The sequence below is a fragment of the Meleagris gallopavo genome, chromosome 1 (genome assembly GCF_905368555.1).
Source record: "Meleagris gallopavo chromosome 1, MGAL_WU_HG_1.1, whole genome shotgun sequence".
Classification (NCBI taxonomy): Eukaryota; Metazoa; Chordata; class Aves; order Galliformes; family Phasianidae; genus Meleagris; species Meleagris gallopavo.
In genome coordinates, this window is record NC_139404.1 from 50,322,643 (window position 1) to 50,339,845 (window position 17,203).

Sequence of the window (17,203 nt, forward strand, 5' to 3'; positions counted from 1 at the left end):
GGTCCATGCAGGCAGGGAGAATGGGGATGTTCATCACAAGCTTGTGCTGGCCCTGGAGAGTCTCAGTGAGACTGGGAGTGGGAGGAAGGCTCAGGAGTGGGGGAATTAGGGGGAGGGAAGAGCTAAAACCTATTTGGAGGTGTTTTTTTTTTTTTTTTTTACTTTTTTTCTCCCTGCTATTTGCTGCCTGTGATCACAAGCCTATAGGGGTCTCCTGATCAATGGGACCTGAGGATGTTCCAGCAGTGTGGGAAGGCCGAGCGAGCCACCTGCGGGCGGTGAGAGGGACAGAGCAAGATGTGACTGGCAGGTGGCTGGCTCTGCAGGTGCCAGGGAAGGGGGAGCTGGGCACCGAGCTGGCAATCAATAATTCAAGGAGGTGGTCACATGCCCTTGCTGGCTGTTGCAGGATTCCTCTCTCACCAGAGTCTGGTTACATCCAGGGATCAAGTTCCAACCTCTTGGCTGGTGAATTATTAAACTCCAGCAGTGCTCTGTTCCCTTTGTACCACGGCTGTGTCTTCCTGCTGTCATTCCTTGCCAGCGACAGGCTCTGTGGAAGGGCTCCTCCGGACCAGCACAGCACCTCACGCTCTCCGTTGCCCCTTGCTTGTCGACAGGAGAGGGAAAAGCCTGGGGAGATGGACCTGTCCTACAGATCCACCATCTCCATCTATAAGGTGAGTACCGACACGGAATGCTGCTCCTCTCTGCCTGGGGGAGATGTGCAGCTGGGAGGAGAGGAGCTGATTTCTGCTGGAAACTTCTGGGGGGACAGCTGAGGGCTGGATCTGTCCCCAGGCTGAGCTGCAGCAGCTCCTGTGGGCTCTGGGCTGGGTTTGGGAGTGGTGATTGCCAGGAGGGGAGAGTGGCATAGGTCTTACGGCAGACCTAGGGGGAAATTGGGCAGTCAGTGTGGTTTGGATCTGGAGATCCTTTATGGAAGGATCACGCTCCTCAGCTGCTGGTAGTAATCAGTTCAGTTGGCTGTTTCTGTCTTGATGGGAAGAGCAGTCTGATCTCACTAATGCTTCCCTGTGCACGTTGGTGCTGCAGCGAGGGCTGGGAAAAGTGAAATTCCTTCTTCCAGCCTCTGCTCTGCTGCTATACTGTAAGCAATAAAACACTCTGATAAATAGGTTTATCAGCAAATAAAAGCGATGGGTTGATTTGAAGCAGTCCATCCCTTCTCTTATCAAGCTGCTGAGGTTGACTGTGCATCAGATCCTGGACAGGAAAAATAATGTTTGTACCTGAGTGATAAATGGTGGCCTTCACCTGTGCAGGCAGGGAGATCCCCATGTAGTTATTGCCCTGTCTACAGTGGCTAAGGAGCATGGGGCTCACGGAGAAAGCCATCTTTAGATGACAGTGTGGCTCTCCAGTAGCCACCTTGCCCTCTGGCATTGACCTGGTACATGGAGAAGACCAGCATTAACATGCTTCTGCCTGTCCACAGAGCATCCTGGAGCAGTTTAACCCTGCACTGGAGAACCTGGTGTACCTGGGGAACAACTACTTGCGTGCCTTCCATGGTGAGTGGGTTCTCTCCTGAGTGTCTTCTGTGCGCTGGGATGCTGCTGGTTTCACCTCATGATACGTCCTGAGCTTTTCTCCTGCTCAGTGATCCAATGCTTTGCTAGATACAGATGGGGAGAGACCTATAAAGGAGGTATAGAGTGAATCTCCTGCACACTGCTTGCTGGGGCTGATGGGAAGGCAGGTCAGATCCTTACTTCTCCTCTCCTCTCCACACAGCATTATCCAAAGCAGCTGAAGTCTACTTTAAGGCAATCGAAAAGATTGGGGAGCAAGCACTGCAGAGCTCCACCTCTCATGTGCTGGGTAAGGCTCTTGCACACGCCACTGCTGTCCAGGAAGGAGCTTTCCCCATTAGTTGGTCCCTTTCCAGCTATTGAGGGAAGACAGATCCTCCAAATGAAGGCTCTCAGTCTCTGGAGATGCAGAGAGCCATACACTGTTGGACTTTCACACCCGCATATCAGCTGTGGTGGCACACTGCTGCTCAGCCTCCCTGGTCTCACCAGGAAACAACCATGGTGTTTTTCCACCCTCTCCCTTCTCTTTTCTCTGAAGGTGAAATCCTGATGCAGATGTCTGACACACAGAGGCTCCTGAGTTCTGATCTAGAAGTTGTGGTGAGTGGTTTTCCTTGGGGCTGGTGTGCAAGTGGGGACAAATCGGGACTTCACATCCTGCATCTTGCTGGCATTTCCTTCTCAGTGCCCGCAGGCAGGTGCTGCCTCCCTGCCATCCCTGCTGCACGTGACAGAGGCGTGTTGCAGAGCTGCCACAGCTGCTGCTGTGCCATTTTTGGTGCTGTCTGGGGACTGTCACCACCCTCAGGGAATGCCAACCTTTCAGGCTTCATGCTGAAGACCAGAGGCGGGTACCAAATGTGCACACCCAGGCTGCAGGGCTGCTCCACAGCAGTCCCAGAGTGCCCATTTTTGGCTTCTCTTTCGGGGCCAGCTGGAAAGACGGCCTCTGGTTCTGTGGGTTCTGTGAGCCAACCTTTCCATGGCTCTCACAGTTCTGCGAGCCAACCTTCCATAGTTCACATAGCATGGGTTTGGGGGTGATGTCTCCTTCATAGAATCATACAATCACAGAATCATTAGGATTGGATAAGTCCTCCAAGATCACCTGGTCCAACTGCCACTCCCACCCACTGACCATGTCCTCAGTGCCACATCCACACGGTTCTGGAACATCTCCAGGGACGGTGACTCCACCACCTCCCTGGGCAGCCTGTGCCACTGCAGCTCTTTCAGAGAATAAAATTTTCCCAATATCCAACCTTTCTCTCTTCCAGGCTCAGACGTTCCATGTGGATCTACTGCAGCACATGGAGAAGAACTCCAAAATGGATGTGCAGTTCATCAGTGTGAGTGCTGAATTCCCTTCCACTCCTTGGCCCTGCTTGTTTCTCTGCCACCTAAGACATCATGCAGGAGATGGGGGAGAAGCTTACTTTCTCCTCTCATGGGCTGTGGTGTCCCTGGTTCCTCACTGAACCTGCTTTCTTCCTGACAGGAGAGCCAGAAGCAGTACGAGTTGGAGTACCGGCGCAAAGCCAACAACCTGGAGAAGTGCACAGCAGAGCTCTGGAGGATGGAGAGGGCCCGTGATAAAAATGTCCGGGAGATGAAGGTGAGCAGGGGTTGCAGGAAGCAGAGCTGGGTAAGAGCAGCTTTGCCCTTCCTGTGAAACCAAGAGATTGTCCCTGACAGTCAAAAGGCAGCAGGCTTATCTGGAAAAGAGGAAACTCCTCTTCTACAACGTCCTGCTGGCCTGTGGCACTCAGTCATACAGAACCTGCCAAGCTTTTGCCTCATTTAGCAAGCCTCAGTGTGCAAGGACATGGTCCCTGTGTTCTAGCTTCTCTCTGCTGGGAAGCTGGTAGCCATAACCACCCATTTCAATGTTTCCTCTTCTGAATGCTGTATTTCCACTGACCTCTTCCTCCTTTCCCCCATAACCCAGGAGAATGTGATGCGGCTGCGCTCAGAGATGCAGGCATTCCTCTCCAACAGCCAGCGGGAGGCTGAGCTGGAGGAGAAACGCCGCTACCGCTTCCTGGCTGACAAGCACCAGATGCTCTACAACACTCTCCTCCAGTTCTACAGCAGGGTACGGCCCTGAGGAGCAGAGCTGGGTGGCTGGAGGGGAACGTGCAGGCAGGAGAGAATCAGGGCTTGGTGATCCCTTGGGTCAAGGCAGTGTTTTGTGCATGGATCAGGTGGGGATCTGGGGTCCAGACCAACAGTCCTCGGCTGGAGGAGTATGGCTGGTGAGGAATTGAATGCCATGTCCATTGCTGCCTATTTTCTCTCTTTTCCCAGGCCCGAGGCATGATCCAGACTAAGGCACCACAGTGGAAGGAGCAGCTGGAGGCCAGCCGCAACCCCTCCAACAGCCATGTGCAGGGCCTGCTCACCAGCTCCCATGGCCAGGGCTATCCGTCAGGCCGGCTCACGCCTACCCACCTGGAGACGGTGAGGAGCACGTGGACAGCCTTCACCGTGGTGGTGGCAAGGCTGCTCTGCCCTTCTGAGCTTGCAGGGCAAGGCCAGGCTGTGGCAGCCTCTCTTGCCTCTCCATTCTCTGGCCAAGATGAAGGAAAGCATACGTATGGGTTGTGAGAAGGAATATGTTGATTTTTGGGGTGTCTCTTGTTTGACATTCCCTCAGTGGCTGTGCACTCAGATTCTTTTCCTTCCAGCAAAGACCCCTTGGAGACTTTGCTTCTTCTATGGCTGGGAGTAGGTCCAGCATCTTCTCTCAGGAACCACCAGAAATGAGACTGTCTCCTCAACCAGAGGTCCCCAGGCGACCGCTGCAGAGGACACCATCAGCCAGTATGTCTCACATCCAGGAGCTGGGAGATGGTGCTTGGGCTTGGGAACAGAGTTGGATGCAGGGAGGGACCACGTCTATTAAACAGTGGGTTCTCAGCCACATCCCCGGGCATAGTGGGAAGTCAGTACATGGAGAGCTGGGGAGGACAGTGCTGCATGAAAGGGGAGGAGCTCAGCCTTCAGAGCGGAATCCATCTAGGACTCAACTGCCTCTCATTCATCAAAAATTTCAGCTTAAACTCTTTCCAAGTAATAAATTAAAAAAAAAAAAAAAAAAAGAGCGAGAGAAACAAAAATGTCCCATATTCTACAGCAGGGTCAGGAAGAGGGTCAGCAGCCTTTTGCACCAGGCAGTGCCTGTGGCCTAAATATCTGGCCAACGACCACATAGCACAGGTGTTCTTGAGGCAGCATGGGTTCTTGCAGGAGGATGCTGAGTTCTATTCCAGACCCCTCTAATGCCTCTCTGCAGGTTTGGTCCCTGCTGGCCGTGTCTCCCGCTCTGGTTCCTTTGGTGAGGCCAGCAGCAGCAGTGAAGGCAGGCGGAGGGGCGGCACAGTGAGAGTGCAGGCTATCGCACCCCACACAACTGGGGCCAACCGGACTCTGCTGCGCTTCGATCCTGGGGATGTCATCACAGTGCTGATGCCAGAGGCGCAGAACGGCTGGCTGTACGGCAAGCTGGAGGGCTCATCCGCGTACGTGAGACCTTGGTGCAGTAAATGGGCTTTGTCTTTTTGTCTTTCCTGTGACAAAAGCCAGGGCCCTGGTGATACCTCCCGACTTGCATGGCTGAGTGGCTCCTGCCATGGGAGCCAGTTGTGAACTGCTGGAGTTACCTGAGAGGCCTGGCATTTCTCAGCTCCAGCACAGACAGGGCATGGAAACTGCTGCACCCAGCGCTTACTGAATTACTCCCTGTGGCATTACCAGATGACACTTATTGGTGCAGCCAATGCCCCATGCTCTGGGTCACTCAGGTGCAAGATGAGCAAGAGTAGTGCCTTTCTTCTGATAGAGTTCTGGGGTGCAGCTGCTTAGCCCTGGGGAATAGAGCATAGCTTCTGAGACAAGCGAGTCCTGCGCAAAGCAAAAGGTGAAAATACCATTGCTCCGTGGCTTCCCAAGGACTGTTTTGCCCCACCTAGGGGTGAAAGATGTGCTGAACACTATCACGCATGATAGCTGTGCAGCAGTAGAGGCTCAGCTGATGTGTGGAATGGATGTAGACAGACCCACAAACTGGTTTGTCTGGAACTCATTCCTCTCTCTTTCTGTGTTTCAGATGTGGTTGGTTCCCTGAAGCTTATGTCAAGCCTCTGGAGGATGCAAGGGATATGGAAGAGCCACCTGTCAGGTAAGAGGAGGGCAGTTGGCCAGCAAGAAAACAAAGTGTCTGCCACCTCGTAAGTCTTTCACACTAGCGGGATGCCTGTTTCAGTTGCAGGCTGCATATTTTCTCCAAAGATGTCTCTGTGGCTAGCACCTGTGCTGCTCTCCATTCCTTGCTCTTTGACTCTCCTCTCACTGTTATCTCGCTCAGGTCTTTCCCACTCCGGAGCAGTCACAGTATGGATGACATCTTGGATCATCCCAGCGTTTCTTCCTCTAGCTGGTCTGCTGCTGCCCAAGCTGCTGTGCCAAACCCACCTCCTGCACCGGTGGGTGCCAGCAGTCACCAGAGTGGGCCGGTGACATCAGGTGGTTCGAAGGTGAGTGCAGGAGGGCTGACTGATGTAAGTGGAGGGAGGTACATCCTTCCAATGGTACTGGTTTCCATCCTTTTCTGCAGTGAGAAGGAAAAATGCTTATGAGATGTTGACATGTGCCCTCTTCCCTTCCTGAGATTAGATGGCTTGTTAGCACTGGCCTTTGTCATCCAGTCTGTTTTCATGCAGCCATGTCCTGGTGTCCCCACAGTCAATTTTGTCTGTGCAGATCCTCAGTGCCTGGATTTCCTCTTCTAGGGACTGTCTTTGTGCTCCTGCCCTTCTCATTTTTCTCTGTTTTTTGCTCACCAGGGCCCCTTCAGTTCAGTCCTTTTCTCCATGACTTCCCAGCCTGATTTCTGGTGGCTCCGGGGCAGCACCTCTTTCTGCTAATAGTAGGACCATGGAGTGATCAGGCTGGGCTGGGGGTGGCTGACCAGCTGACAGAGATGCCATCCTTCTTCTCCCTTCAGTGAATGGAGAACAGTTTCATTGGTCCTTTTCCAAAATTGAGCAACGCTTGGATTAAAATCATAGCTGGAATAGGCAGGGTAAAGGCTGAGAGTGCAGCCATTTTGGAGAGTCTTAGAACAAGAAATTTCCAACCCATAGTTCACAGATGGCATGTTGGGAATTAAACTCTCCATGCAACATTGCTTCCAGTTGTGAGGAATTCACTGGTGAAAACAGTCAAAGTTAAAGTGGAGGACAGTTGAAAATGAGGAACTCTGGTTTGAGAGGGAAGAATGTTGCTGCCTGCAAGGTGCTTCTTGCTCAATTGCACAAGGCTAGGAAACCTAATTTCTAGTCACTGGTTCTACGCCAGTGTGAAGTTGTAGGAAACTGGATGGCTCAAAAGACTGGAACACATTTAATTAGCCTTTTATTTTCCCTTTCATGACCTGTTCTATGGTTTCAGGAAGCCTCAGGCTGCACAACACAGAGGGGAACGGGCTCTAAATTCTATGGCCTCTGGGTTACTGATTTCCATCCATCCCCAAGGCTAGAGTATAGGGATAGACCTGAGATTGAACAGTGAGTGTGTGGAGCATTAAATTTTGGTGGCAAAACAACTGAACCTCATTAGAAGTTTGGAAAGATTCAGCCTTGCTCTAAACTTCTGCCCCAAATATCCTCCAGTTGAGCCAGCAGCAAATAAATGCTTGTTGCTATTCCCAGTTGGAATACAGAGCTTTCTTGTCTGCCACCAGCTACAGAAAGTGGTGTGCAGGCCATCACAGTTGTCACTGATCCTTCATCATCTACTGGCCAAGGATAAGGGTCACAGGACCTAGCTCTGTCTTTCTCCCTCAGGTTGGTTCACATTTGAACAATACATATGTAGGGCAGGGTACCAGCACTCTTGCATTCCCTGCAGGTACAGGGAGCATGTGAGGACACTGACAACGAGCTCTTTGCTAGAGTGGGTGGGCAACATGAGGGGGCATCTCTGGCTGTGCTGGCAGGGTGGAATGTAGACCAGACTGGCCCTGTTTGCTGTGCTCTTCAGACATGACGCTTAGGGGATGCGAGGCATCTCCCTTCTTCCTCAAAACAAAGGGAGGTGTCCTAGGGGAACAGGGAAACTGTGGTGTAGAGACAACCAGCCACCACAGGTAATATGCAAAATTTGAATGAATAAGGAGTCAGAGCCCTGTTAGTAGGGCTTGGGCTCTTAATTCACTCAAGCTTTTTGCAAAATCTTTTTTCAAGTGTGCAGTGTCCCCTGCTCCACTTTTGTCTCTCCATTCCCTCTCCCACTCCAGATAACTCACAGTTGCCTTTCTTTTCACTGCAGAAACCGGGAGTATTTGACCAGCCACCTGAACTCTTCCCAAGGTAAGAGTGAGACATAGGGCTGCACTCTGGAACCACCAGAAAGAATGGCATTATTACAGTGCTATTACTGTAGAAGACTTAACAGCTCTTGGCTTGGTCATCAACTCTCCAGCATTGTCTTTCCAGATTGCTTGATGTGGTCTGTCTCCTTTTCCCTTTCAGAGGTACCAACCCCTTTGCCACAGTCAAACTACGTCCCACAGTCACCAACGATCGCTCTGCACCCATTATCCGATGAAGTGCTGCAGGGAAGAGGAAGGCATAGGAGTGACAGGCTGCAACCCCTATTGGGCAGTGACCTCATGCTACCGCTCACAGAGTGACCTCTCTCTGTTCCTCCCTTCCCTCTTGGACATGAGGATCTGTCTCATGGCTGTCTGGCATGCTGTAGCCAACAGCAGGCCCTCTTCGGATTGCCCTCCACCCCTGTGTGATGTTATCGTGCTTGAGTGGGAGAAGCCTGGAGATGGTGGCCTGGGGGTGGTGGTGGGGAAATTCTGACGGTCTGGGAGAACGACACTTGCCAGATTTTGCTGCTGGAAAAATGAACCCCAGAGGGAGGTGGCTACCACAAAGCTGCCAGTGATGTGGCTTGGCTGAAGGGCTCTTGGCCCCTTTGGCAGCCATGTTTGTTTCAGCCCCTCCTCACCACCAGCTGACCCCTTCCCTGGCCAGTCAGCTCCTGGGCACAGGAAAGGAGGTGATGGAGCCCAGTGTCACTGTCCTACTCTTCCACCAGTTGTCCTGTGGAGAAAGCATTTTGAAATAAAAAAGACAATGCTGCTTCCATAGCTGTTCCAGCAGCCAGGCCTTTGCTGTGCTTAGAGGGCATGGAGAGGAGGACGTGGCTCACCTAACAGCCAGGGGTATGGGGGGCTGCTTGTCACTCTGCCAGGCCCCACCAGCCGGCCCTGGCTCTGCTGTCACTGGAGGGCAGCACAACCCTGTTTCCTGGTCCTCACAGCGCCTGGTAGGCCTCAGGTTGGAGGATAAGGCCTGGCGGCCATCTTCTCACCCACCACCAGACCCCGCCATCCTGGCCCTGTTACCAGGCTGCCCTCCCTCCCAGGAAGGGAGCACAAGCAGCAGCCCAGGCCTGAGCCGATTAGCCTTATTAATAGAAATTAAACCCCGGCTGTGAGCATTGCCAAGACCTGCGGGCCCCGCATGTGCCTCCTTCCCCACTGATGGGGCACAGGGACTAAGAGGCTTGGGAGGATTAACATGTGGGCCCCAAAACCCTGGCCCCAGAGCCTGCAGAGGAATGGGCTCCCCCACGTGTGGCTGGGAACCATGGTGGCAATTGAATAGCAGCCATGTAGGGGTTTTGTTTTGGGGAGGCTGCTGAGGGTGGGATGGATGTCCCAGCAGCTCTTCCAGCCATGGAGGATGGCAATCCCTCGGCTGCTTCACCTGATCTTCACTCTCTGCTGGGCATGTGCCCCTTGGCTTTGCCCCAGTCCAGGAGCATGAAGGAGGCAGTGGGCACTTGGGGGCACCCATCTCCTCTTTTGCTCCTCACTAAAACATGGATCTCTGCTATGTTCTCCCCCTGCACCCAGTCTCCTGCTGAGCCCATCACAGCACTCCTCTTCTTCCTCCTTTGTCCCCTCCCAACCTGCCCAGTTCTGCTGGGAGAGCAGTGAGGAGCCCCGTGGCAGGCCATGGGATTACTGTGGGATTCGGGCCGTGACAGGCAGCCTCCTCCTCCCTATTGGCTGGAAAAGCCTCTTAAAAGTGGAGAAGTGCGTTCTGCACGCTCAGCACCTGCTGGTCTTCATCAACCTGAAGCCATAATCAGCAACTGACCCACATCCACGCTGTCTGCATCCACCCAGAGGAGGCAAGGGGGTCCCCTGCGTGGGGCATCCCTTCTGCGGGTGGTTTTGCAGAGGGTGGCATTGGAGCTGGAGGAAAGCAGGCTGAAAGGGGGATTAGCTCTGCAGTGAGGACGTGGCTGCCCCTGAAGAAAGTAGCAGGGCACAAGAGACTCCTGCAGCTGTCACCCTGTGCCCTGCTGACGGCGTGCCCACCATGGAGCAAAGAACCTGCGGGGCCATCTGACCAGGCACACTCGTCCAGAGCCAGGGAGCACCAGCTGGGCTGACCTGCTCGGTCTCTGGGGTCTTTGGCGCTCATCGCTTCGTTGCACAGGTCAGTGATGCAGAAGGGTGCTTGCATCTGAGCACACATGACAGTTTCTGAAGGCCTGTACTTATTTCAATCTTTAGTGAAAGCTTTCCCATGGTGGTTTTTGTAGGCTACTGGCAAAAATTGTGACCTTTGCATTTATTAAACCCTTCCCAGTCTATCCAAGAGACATATTTGTGTGGACGCTCCTGGATGCTGGTAGTGGTGCAGCTTTCCTGGTACAGTGGGGTTTTTCTGCAGTGGCCTTCATCTGGTCAGGGTTGGTAACTTCTGGTGCTGGTGCAAGTCTCCTGACTAGGAGCTAGACCTCTCCAGCTGCAGCTAGACCTGTGGCAGTGCTCACTATGGGCCTACCTGTATGCAATGCCCAGGGCAAGTGCTGCTGCCTGTGCTGATGAGCTTTAGTGTGGGGTATTTTTACCCATGAATAAAGCTCCTTAACTGTGGAGAAAATAATAGCAAGCTGTAGCATATGCAGAGGCAGGTACAAGGTACACGGTGTGACCACCATTTGCAGCGGTGAGCAGAGGAGCCCGCGTGCGCACCGGGGCGTTATGATTGAGGCAACTCTGAACCGCCTGCTCAGAGCTGGGATAAAGCTCCAGCAGAGCTGTGCTGCAGCACGTTGGCTTGGAGGGAGCTCCACGTGTGAGCTGCTCAGCTGCACCTCATCTTTGTCGGTCAGCATCGAGCTGCAGCCAGGTAAATGCTTTCATACCTTGTTGTATAGGTGTGTTGTGCCATGGAAGGGGCTCCTGCAGGACCCATCCAGCCCAGACTTGAGCAGTACCCATGGATATTTGTCTAATGTGCTCAGATGCTGTTGATTCATCACTAACAGGTGATGTTGTGGAAATCTCTGAAATGATCCCACAGATGGACAAATGTTTTCTTGATAGGAAGATGAAATGCAAAAGGTCTAATTGATAGATTTGATTTGTGGCAGAGGACAGGAACAAGAAGAGTGAAGCTGCAAGAGGGGCTCAGGCAAAAAGGGTTGGGGTATGCTTGGTGGCAGCTGCTCTTATCTGAGGTGCAGTGGAAGTAATGGTGGTTGAGGACAGCACTGATGAGCCATTAATGCACTTTTTGCAATGGGTCAACTTTTGCTTGGCTATAACCAGGTTGAGTTGGGAGAGGAGCAAAGACAGGTAGGGGCTGAAGCTGAGTTTAGTGGACAATACTGATGGTGGGTGGATGGTTGGATAATCTTGGAGGTCTTTTCCAACCATAATGATTTGATGATTCTATGGGGCTGTGCTCAGTCTGATTGTGCTGGTGCCAGTGGTCAGAATACTACCAGAAAGGGGTGAGGGGAAGGTATGTGTGTCTATAGAGTGTGTAATTAACCTTTTCATTCTAGCAATGATTCTTTTTTTTTGCAGCCTGGTCTCAATTCATGCCTCTGCCCCTTGCCACAGTCCCTGAGAGCTGTTAGGGTATTGCCACCTGCAAGAGCTGCCTCAGTCCTCCCCTTTTTTGTGGCTGATGGGGTCCTGAAGGTTGGGAAGCTCTGCTGCAGTGGCTGTGCACTGTGGCTGTGGCAGACACCTGGGTGCTGGCATAAACAAACCCCAGGAGGAGGAGGAAGGAGGGAGACCACTGGGGTGGCTGATGACTCTTAATCCACCATAACTTCTGCAGGTTAGCCTTGGTCAGATGCCTGATTAAAGCCATCAGCCAAGACCATTTGGTGTCATTTTGTGTGCTTTTTGACACCTTCTGATACTACTGGGGAGTAGCAAATCAAAGATCAGTGATAACTTTGCATACAGGTGTGAAAATAAGCTTTGATGCGGAAGAAACTGAGGTAGTGCTTGGTGTTGAAAGGGGTATGGCAGAAACTCTGTACCTAGGGGAGAAATGAGAAATACATTCTTACAGCAGCCAACTAGAGCAAAATTCTTGTGCAGCTTAGGAGTCCTGAGAGCAACTCACAAGACATATCCTCTAATTCCCTCCTTCTCCCCCCTTTGTCTTTGTTGCGGCCCCTCTGGATAGGTATGGAGCCCTAATCTCTCTGGCATGCAAATAACCACTGCCACAGGTTTGCCATGCTCTCAACCTTCACCCATTTTCCAAGTCTGGTCCCTTGTAGCAGAAAAAGGAACGTGAGGGCTCTATACAGAGGACATGGAGGGAGACCTTGTAGTAAATGTTTGCCTGCTATGCTCTTCTCTTGCAGAATCTGCATTTCTCTTGCTGTCTCCCTGTGTCATCCTACCTCATCCCGGCCTGCCTTTCCCCACCCAGGCTAGACAATGGGGAGAGCTGACCCAGAGGAAGGGCAGCTACCAGCTCCTGTGAAGCCCCCAGATGGTGGCTGGGGCTGGATCGTTCTCTTTGGCTGCTTTGTGATCACTGGCTTCTCCTATGCCTTCCCGAAAGCTGTCAGTGTCTACTTCAAGGAGCTCATGAAAGATTTCCATGTGGGCTACAGTGACACAGCCTGGATCTCCTCTATCATGCTGGCCATGCTCTATGGAACAGGTGATGCTTGGATATAGCTCTCCCTATCCAACCTGTGCTTCCTCTGCCCTTCTAGAGTTCCAAACCATGTCCCCATGGGCACACTCAATGGCCTCATCAGGAACCAGTGTGCCGAAGACATTTCTATTGCTACATTCTTCTAGATGTGTGGTATATTTCATGTCTCTATCTCCTTTGCCCCAGGAGATCTCTGGTGCATGTCCATGATGTTTGCTGAAGCACCAAGCCCTTTATTGTTCTCAGAGAATAGGTGGCTGAAAGCACCAAGGGCAGGGCAAAGATCTCCACACCAGGACTTCTGTTCCTTGGCCAGGCCCAGGGACTGTGTAGCTAAACAGCCAAGCAGTGATGTCTGCTATTAGTTTTTCATCTTCCCCAGTGCCCTGTTTGGGCACACTGCCCCTTCCCACATGTCCTGTCTATCTATCTCCTGAAATCCTACTCTGTCTTCTCTGCTTCCTCCCAGGACCAGTATGCAGCATCATGGTGAACCAGTTTGGCTGCCGGCCTGTGATGCTCATTGGAGGGCTGCTAGCTTCCTCTGGGATGATTCTGGCATCTTTTACCACCAACATCATTGAGCTTTATCTGACAGCTGGTGTGCTGACAGGTGAGAACCCCAGGAGTAGGGGGAGCGCACTGATGGAAGAGCCAAGAGTGCACTGTATTCCCCTTTAGCATTGCCATGTCTGGCATCAGGTCACCTCTCAACCTATTTACACCTGCTCACAGGAGGCATCTAGTCTTGAATGTTGCACTGTAGGAGGTTTATCTGCTGAATGTAAACAGTCAGGAGAGAGGGTCAGAAGAAAGGCAAGCAATGCCCAGTGATCACGGCAATCGGAGTGGCAAGAATATATAGTGGTATTGGGACAAAGCTCCTGTTTAAGGCAGAGATCCTGTCTAAATGTGGCCACAGATATCAGATTCAAATACAGTTCCAATAGAAAGGCTGTTAGCCCATCTTTTCAGTGGAGAAGAGGCTTGTGTGGAAGGATTTCAAGACTAAGGCAGTTTTGGGTGGGTTTTTGCTTGTTGTAAAATATGTCTCACATCCTTGCACTCCCTTCCTCTCTCCTGGCTCTCACTCTCTCATAGGTCTGGGTATGGCGTTGAACTTCCAGCCCTCACTGATCATGCTGGGCACCTACTTTGACAAACGTCGGCCTCTTGCCAATGGACTGGCTGCTGCTGGGAGCCCTGTCTTTCTTTCCTCCCTCTCTCCACTGGGGCAAGTGCTGCTGGAGAAGTTTGGTTGGCGAGGAGGGTTCCTCATCATGGGGGGCCTTCTACTCAACTGCTGCACTTGTGGGGCAGTCATGAGACCCTTGGATACAGGCATGAAGCGGAAAATGGAGAAAGCTCAGGACAAATATGAAGCCAAGGAGATGCTGCCCATGGGAGGCAAGTCAGAGGAAGGCATCAGCACCACTGATGGAACCAAGAAAGCCAAGAAAGCCAAAAAGAAGCCCAAGAAAGGAAAGAAGCTGTTGGATTTCAGCATCTTTTCCAACCGAGGCTTCATCATTTACACTATCTCAAAGTTCATCCTGGTCTTGGGTCTCTTTGTGCCCCCCATCTTGCTGGTCAACTACGCCAAGGACACAGGAGTACCAGACACAGAGGCCGCATTCTTGCTTTCCATCATTGGTTTCATTGACATCTTTGCCCGGCCAGCGTGTGGCATGGTGGCAGGCTTAAAGTGGGTCCGCCCTCACGTGGCATACCTGTTCAGCTTCTCTATGCTCTTCAACGGCTTGACAGACATCTGCAGTGCCAGGGCTAGTAATTACACGGGGCTGGTCATCTTCTGTGTCTTTTTCGGCATTTCTTATGGCATGGTAGGGGCTCTGCAGTTCGAGGTGCTGATGGCCATCGTTGGCTCCCAGAAGTTCTCCAGTGCCATCGGGCTGGTCCTACTTATCGAGGCTTTTGCTGTGCTCATTGGTCCACCCTCTGCAGGTAGGTCTTGTGCTGCAAAATGCAGGTGATTAGTTTTGCTGCCATCCCACTGTATTGCAGGTATGGGTTGTGGTCACAATCCTTGAATAAAGGCTCCACTTCTCAATTTCAAAGTTCTCCTGGAAGCTCTCTGAAGTGAGAGCTCCTGGTCTCCCTTCATGCACTGCAGCTGAGCCAGGGATGAAAATGGTAAGTGATATTTCCTTCTGCTTTCCTGAGAGATCTTAGCAATGGCAGGCATACATAATGGCACGACTTCTAGAGTCCCTCATCAGTGACACTTCTCCCTCTTTCATGCTGGGATCCACGTTTCTGTCTTCACTGTGAACACTGCATCAAATCGCGTTGTGGTTAGAGTCAGGCACATTTTGCAAGCAATCCTGTGAGAATCTTCAGTGGGAAAGATTATTTCAAATTCTCCTTGATGTCTGTGTCACTTTGACTGATGCTGTGAATGGTGATTTCAACTTATATTAGCCCCAGCATGTTGGTGCCAGCATGTTGGTGTCAATCGAGGCTGCCAAAACAGTCTGTATAGCCACCTGAAGCATTTGCTGTTACAGTGTTTTCCATGCTGGCCTTCCCTCTTACATGTTATTTGACAGAGTTTAAGGTCAAATGGTTTCTTGTGTAGAACAGGGTGTAGGAGACTACTGTGGATGAAATTTCTCCAGGTCAGGAAACTTCAAGAATGATGAGGGGAGTCTGAAGACACTGAGGAGGCAAAGCCAGGACACACAGAGCAGGTAGTGGAGGCTGTATATTCAAGGCCACCACCCCACACAGTAGTCAAACCACTGTGGGCCATCTTGGGGGGTGGGACTCCCTCCTCAGTTCAGCTGTGCTTTGGCACTATGTGAGTACAAGCTGGGACAGAGATGGAGCAGGGTCACTGATGGAGCACAGTCACATGGACTGGGGGGCTCCCATTTCCCCACCCTGGAGGGACTTTGCTGCAAGATCTGCTTGTATATGAAGCTTGAGGGTGCTTGCAAACCCCACAGCTAGGAGTTGGCACAGCCACTTGACTGGAAGAAAGGGGTTGAACAAAGTGTCTTTGTTTGGTGTAATCCTCCTGAGCTGTTTCCCCCTCTATGGGGCTGAGGGGTTCGCTGTAGGATAAGCTGCACACATACGCACGCACACAATCCACACTTGCTGTCCAGTTGGGGTGAAAAGGGCACATTCACCTGCTAAGGAATTCACTGTTTGTGAATGCAGGGCCGGTTTCATTACAGCCGGGGCCAGGGGTCACATCTGCTGGCAGGACAATGCAGGACTGGGATGAAGCTTTTGGCCATCACAGCCCCATCTCAGCTTGGCAAATGCTATCTCAATTACAGTGGGAACTTTCTTTCCATTGTCAGCCTTGAGACATTTGGGAGAACATAGAATCATAGGAAGGCTAGGGTTGGAAGGGACCTCAAAGATCACCAAGTTCCAACCCTCCTGCCATGGGCAGAGCTGCCAACTTCTAGACCAAGCACTAGATCAGATTGCCCAGGGCCCTATTCAATCTGGCCTTGAATGCCTCCAGGGATAAGACATCCACAGCTTCTCAGGCAGCCTGTGCTAGTGCCTCAACACCTTCTCTGTGAAAGAAGAGATATCTCTTTGGCAGAGGTGTGTGCCCTCAAAGGAAGCCTTGTCCTCAGAGGCTGATCTCATCTTGGCAAGAAGATGGCCCATCATAGCCTGACACCATATCAGTGTGTCACCATTGCTTAGCCTTGTGAGAACATGAGAAAGCACCAAACCCACACTCTTAAAGTAGTGACGCTGGTGGTACAGCATGACTCCCAGTTGCCCAGCCCCTTACCCAGGATGATTTCAGATATCCAGGCTTACTGCTCTTCCTTTTGGAAATGGGTCCCCAGGTGCTGTGCAGCTGTGCTGGTCTGTCCATCCAGGAGTGCTTAGACTGAGGCTAACCTCCTTGTTTCTTCTCCAACCTCCAGGCCGCTTGGTTGATGCTCTCAAGAACTACGAGGTGATCTTCTACTTGGCGGGCTCAGAGGTAGTGCTTTCCGCTCTCTTCCTGGCCATGGCCACTTACTGCTGCCTGAACCGAGGGAAGAAGACACCTCCCCCAGAGAAAAACCCTTCAGCAGGTGGTGGGAGTGACACTGAAGAAGCCGAGTCTGATGTGCAGGAAGCCGAGGAGCACAGCAGTGATAATCACCAGCCAGCTCATGGCACTGACAAAGCCATGGTGGCAGCCAATGAGGAGGTCAACCATATGGAGGATGAGCAGAGTGGGGAGGGAGGCAGGTGTCCTGAGGCAGATGGGGAGGTGTTGGCACAAGCTGGCTGCAATGCCGATCAGACAGTGGAGAGGGACAGTTTTTAGCCAGGGAGGAAGAATGGGGATGTAAATTACTGGCCTGGTTTGTGTGTAACTCAGCGTGGGTGTGTAGATGGGATGTGGATTGGAAAAAAGGAAGACAAAAGCAAATGTAAGAGATAAAAGGGTGAAAGTCTAAGAATATCTGGTCCTCATGTACATATGCCCACATACCTACACAGAGATATGTCTACTTGCGTCCTGCACCATGCTGGTACAACGCAGGCTCAGTGCAGCCCAACCACCAGAATCTTCTTCCCCCTACCTCCAAACAAGCCCTGGAAAATATATTTTGAAGAGGCTGCGAAGGACTCTCCTTTTCTTTC

The 17,203-nt window shown here is 51.9% G+C and overlaps 2 protein-coding genes across 3 annotated transcripts; both read left to right on the forward strand.

Annotated features, from left to right (window-relative positions):
- Positions 1-113: 113 nt before the first annotated feature.
- Positions 114-8,721, forward strand: BAIAP2L2 (BAR/IMD domain containing adaptor protein 2 like 2). Of its 2 annotated transcripts, none has more exons than XM_010711064.4 (14): positions 114-680; positions 1,460-1,535; positions 1,759-1,845; positions 2,098-2,159; positions 2,837-2,908; positions 3,058-3,174; positions 3,508-3,654; positions 3,867-4,019; positions 4,250-4,382; positions 4,855-5,080; positions 5,668-5,739; positions 5,926-6,094; positions 7,890-7,930; positions 8,093-8,721. In XM_010711064.4, the coding sequence occupies exons 1-14, from the start codon at positions 222-224 to the stop codon at positions 8,166-8,168; spliced, it is 1,890 nt and encodes a 629-aa protein (XP_010709366.2). In that variant the 5' UTR covers positions 114-221; the 3' UTR covers positions 8,169-8,721. The 2 variants fall into 2 exon arrangements, with proteins under 2 accessions (XP_010709366.2, XP_003202326.2); XM_003202278.5 differs by having other exon boundaries at positions 117-680; positions 4,247-4,382.
- A 3,578-nt stretch (positions 8,722-12,299) lies between these two features.
- SLC16A8 (solute carrier family 16 member 8) lies at positions 12,300-17,153 on the forward strand. The gene is made up of 4 exons (XM_031554427.2): positions 12,300-12,571; positions 13,038-13,181; positions 13,670-14,533; positions 16,492-17,153. Exons 1-4 carry the CDS (start codon positions 12,343-12,345, stop codon positions 16,881-16,883), a joined length of 1,629 nt encoding a protein of 542 aa, XP_031410287.2. The 5' UTR covers positions 12,300-12,342; the 3' UTR covers positions 16,884-17,153.
- Positions 17,154-17,203: the final 50 nt, after the last annotated feature.

Excerpts from the sequence above, each read along its gene's own strand:
- BAIAP2L2 (XM_003202278.5), top strand. The coding sequence starts at position 222 with ATGGGACCTGAGGATGTTCCAGCAGTGTGGGAAGGCCGAGCGAGCCAC. Across the intron at positions 681-1,459 it reads CCACCATCTCCATCTATAAG|AGCATCCTGGAGCAGTTTAA; the intron begins GTGAGTACCGAC and ends GCCTGTCCACAG. Across the intron at positions 6,095-7,889 it reads TGACATCAGGTGGTTCGAAG|AAACCGGGAGTATTTGACCA; the intron begins GTGAGTGCAGGA and ends TTTTCACTGCAG.
- SLC16A8 (XM_031554427.2), top strand. The coding sequence starts at position 12,343 with ATGGGGAGAGCTGACCCAGAGGAAGGGCAGCTACCAGCTCCTGTGAAG. Across the intron at positions 12,572-13,037 it reads GGCCATGCTCTATGGAACAG|GACCAGTATGCAGCATCATG; the intron begins GTGATGCTTGGA and ends GCTTCCTCCCAG. Across the intron at positions 13,182-13,669 it reads GACAGCTGGTGTGCTGACAG|GTCTGGGTATGGCGTTGAAC; the intron begins GTGAGAACCCCA and ends ACTCTCTCATAG.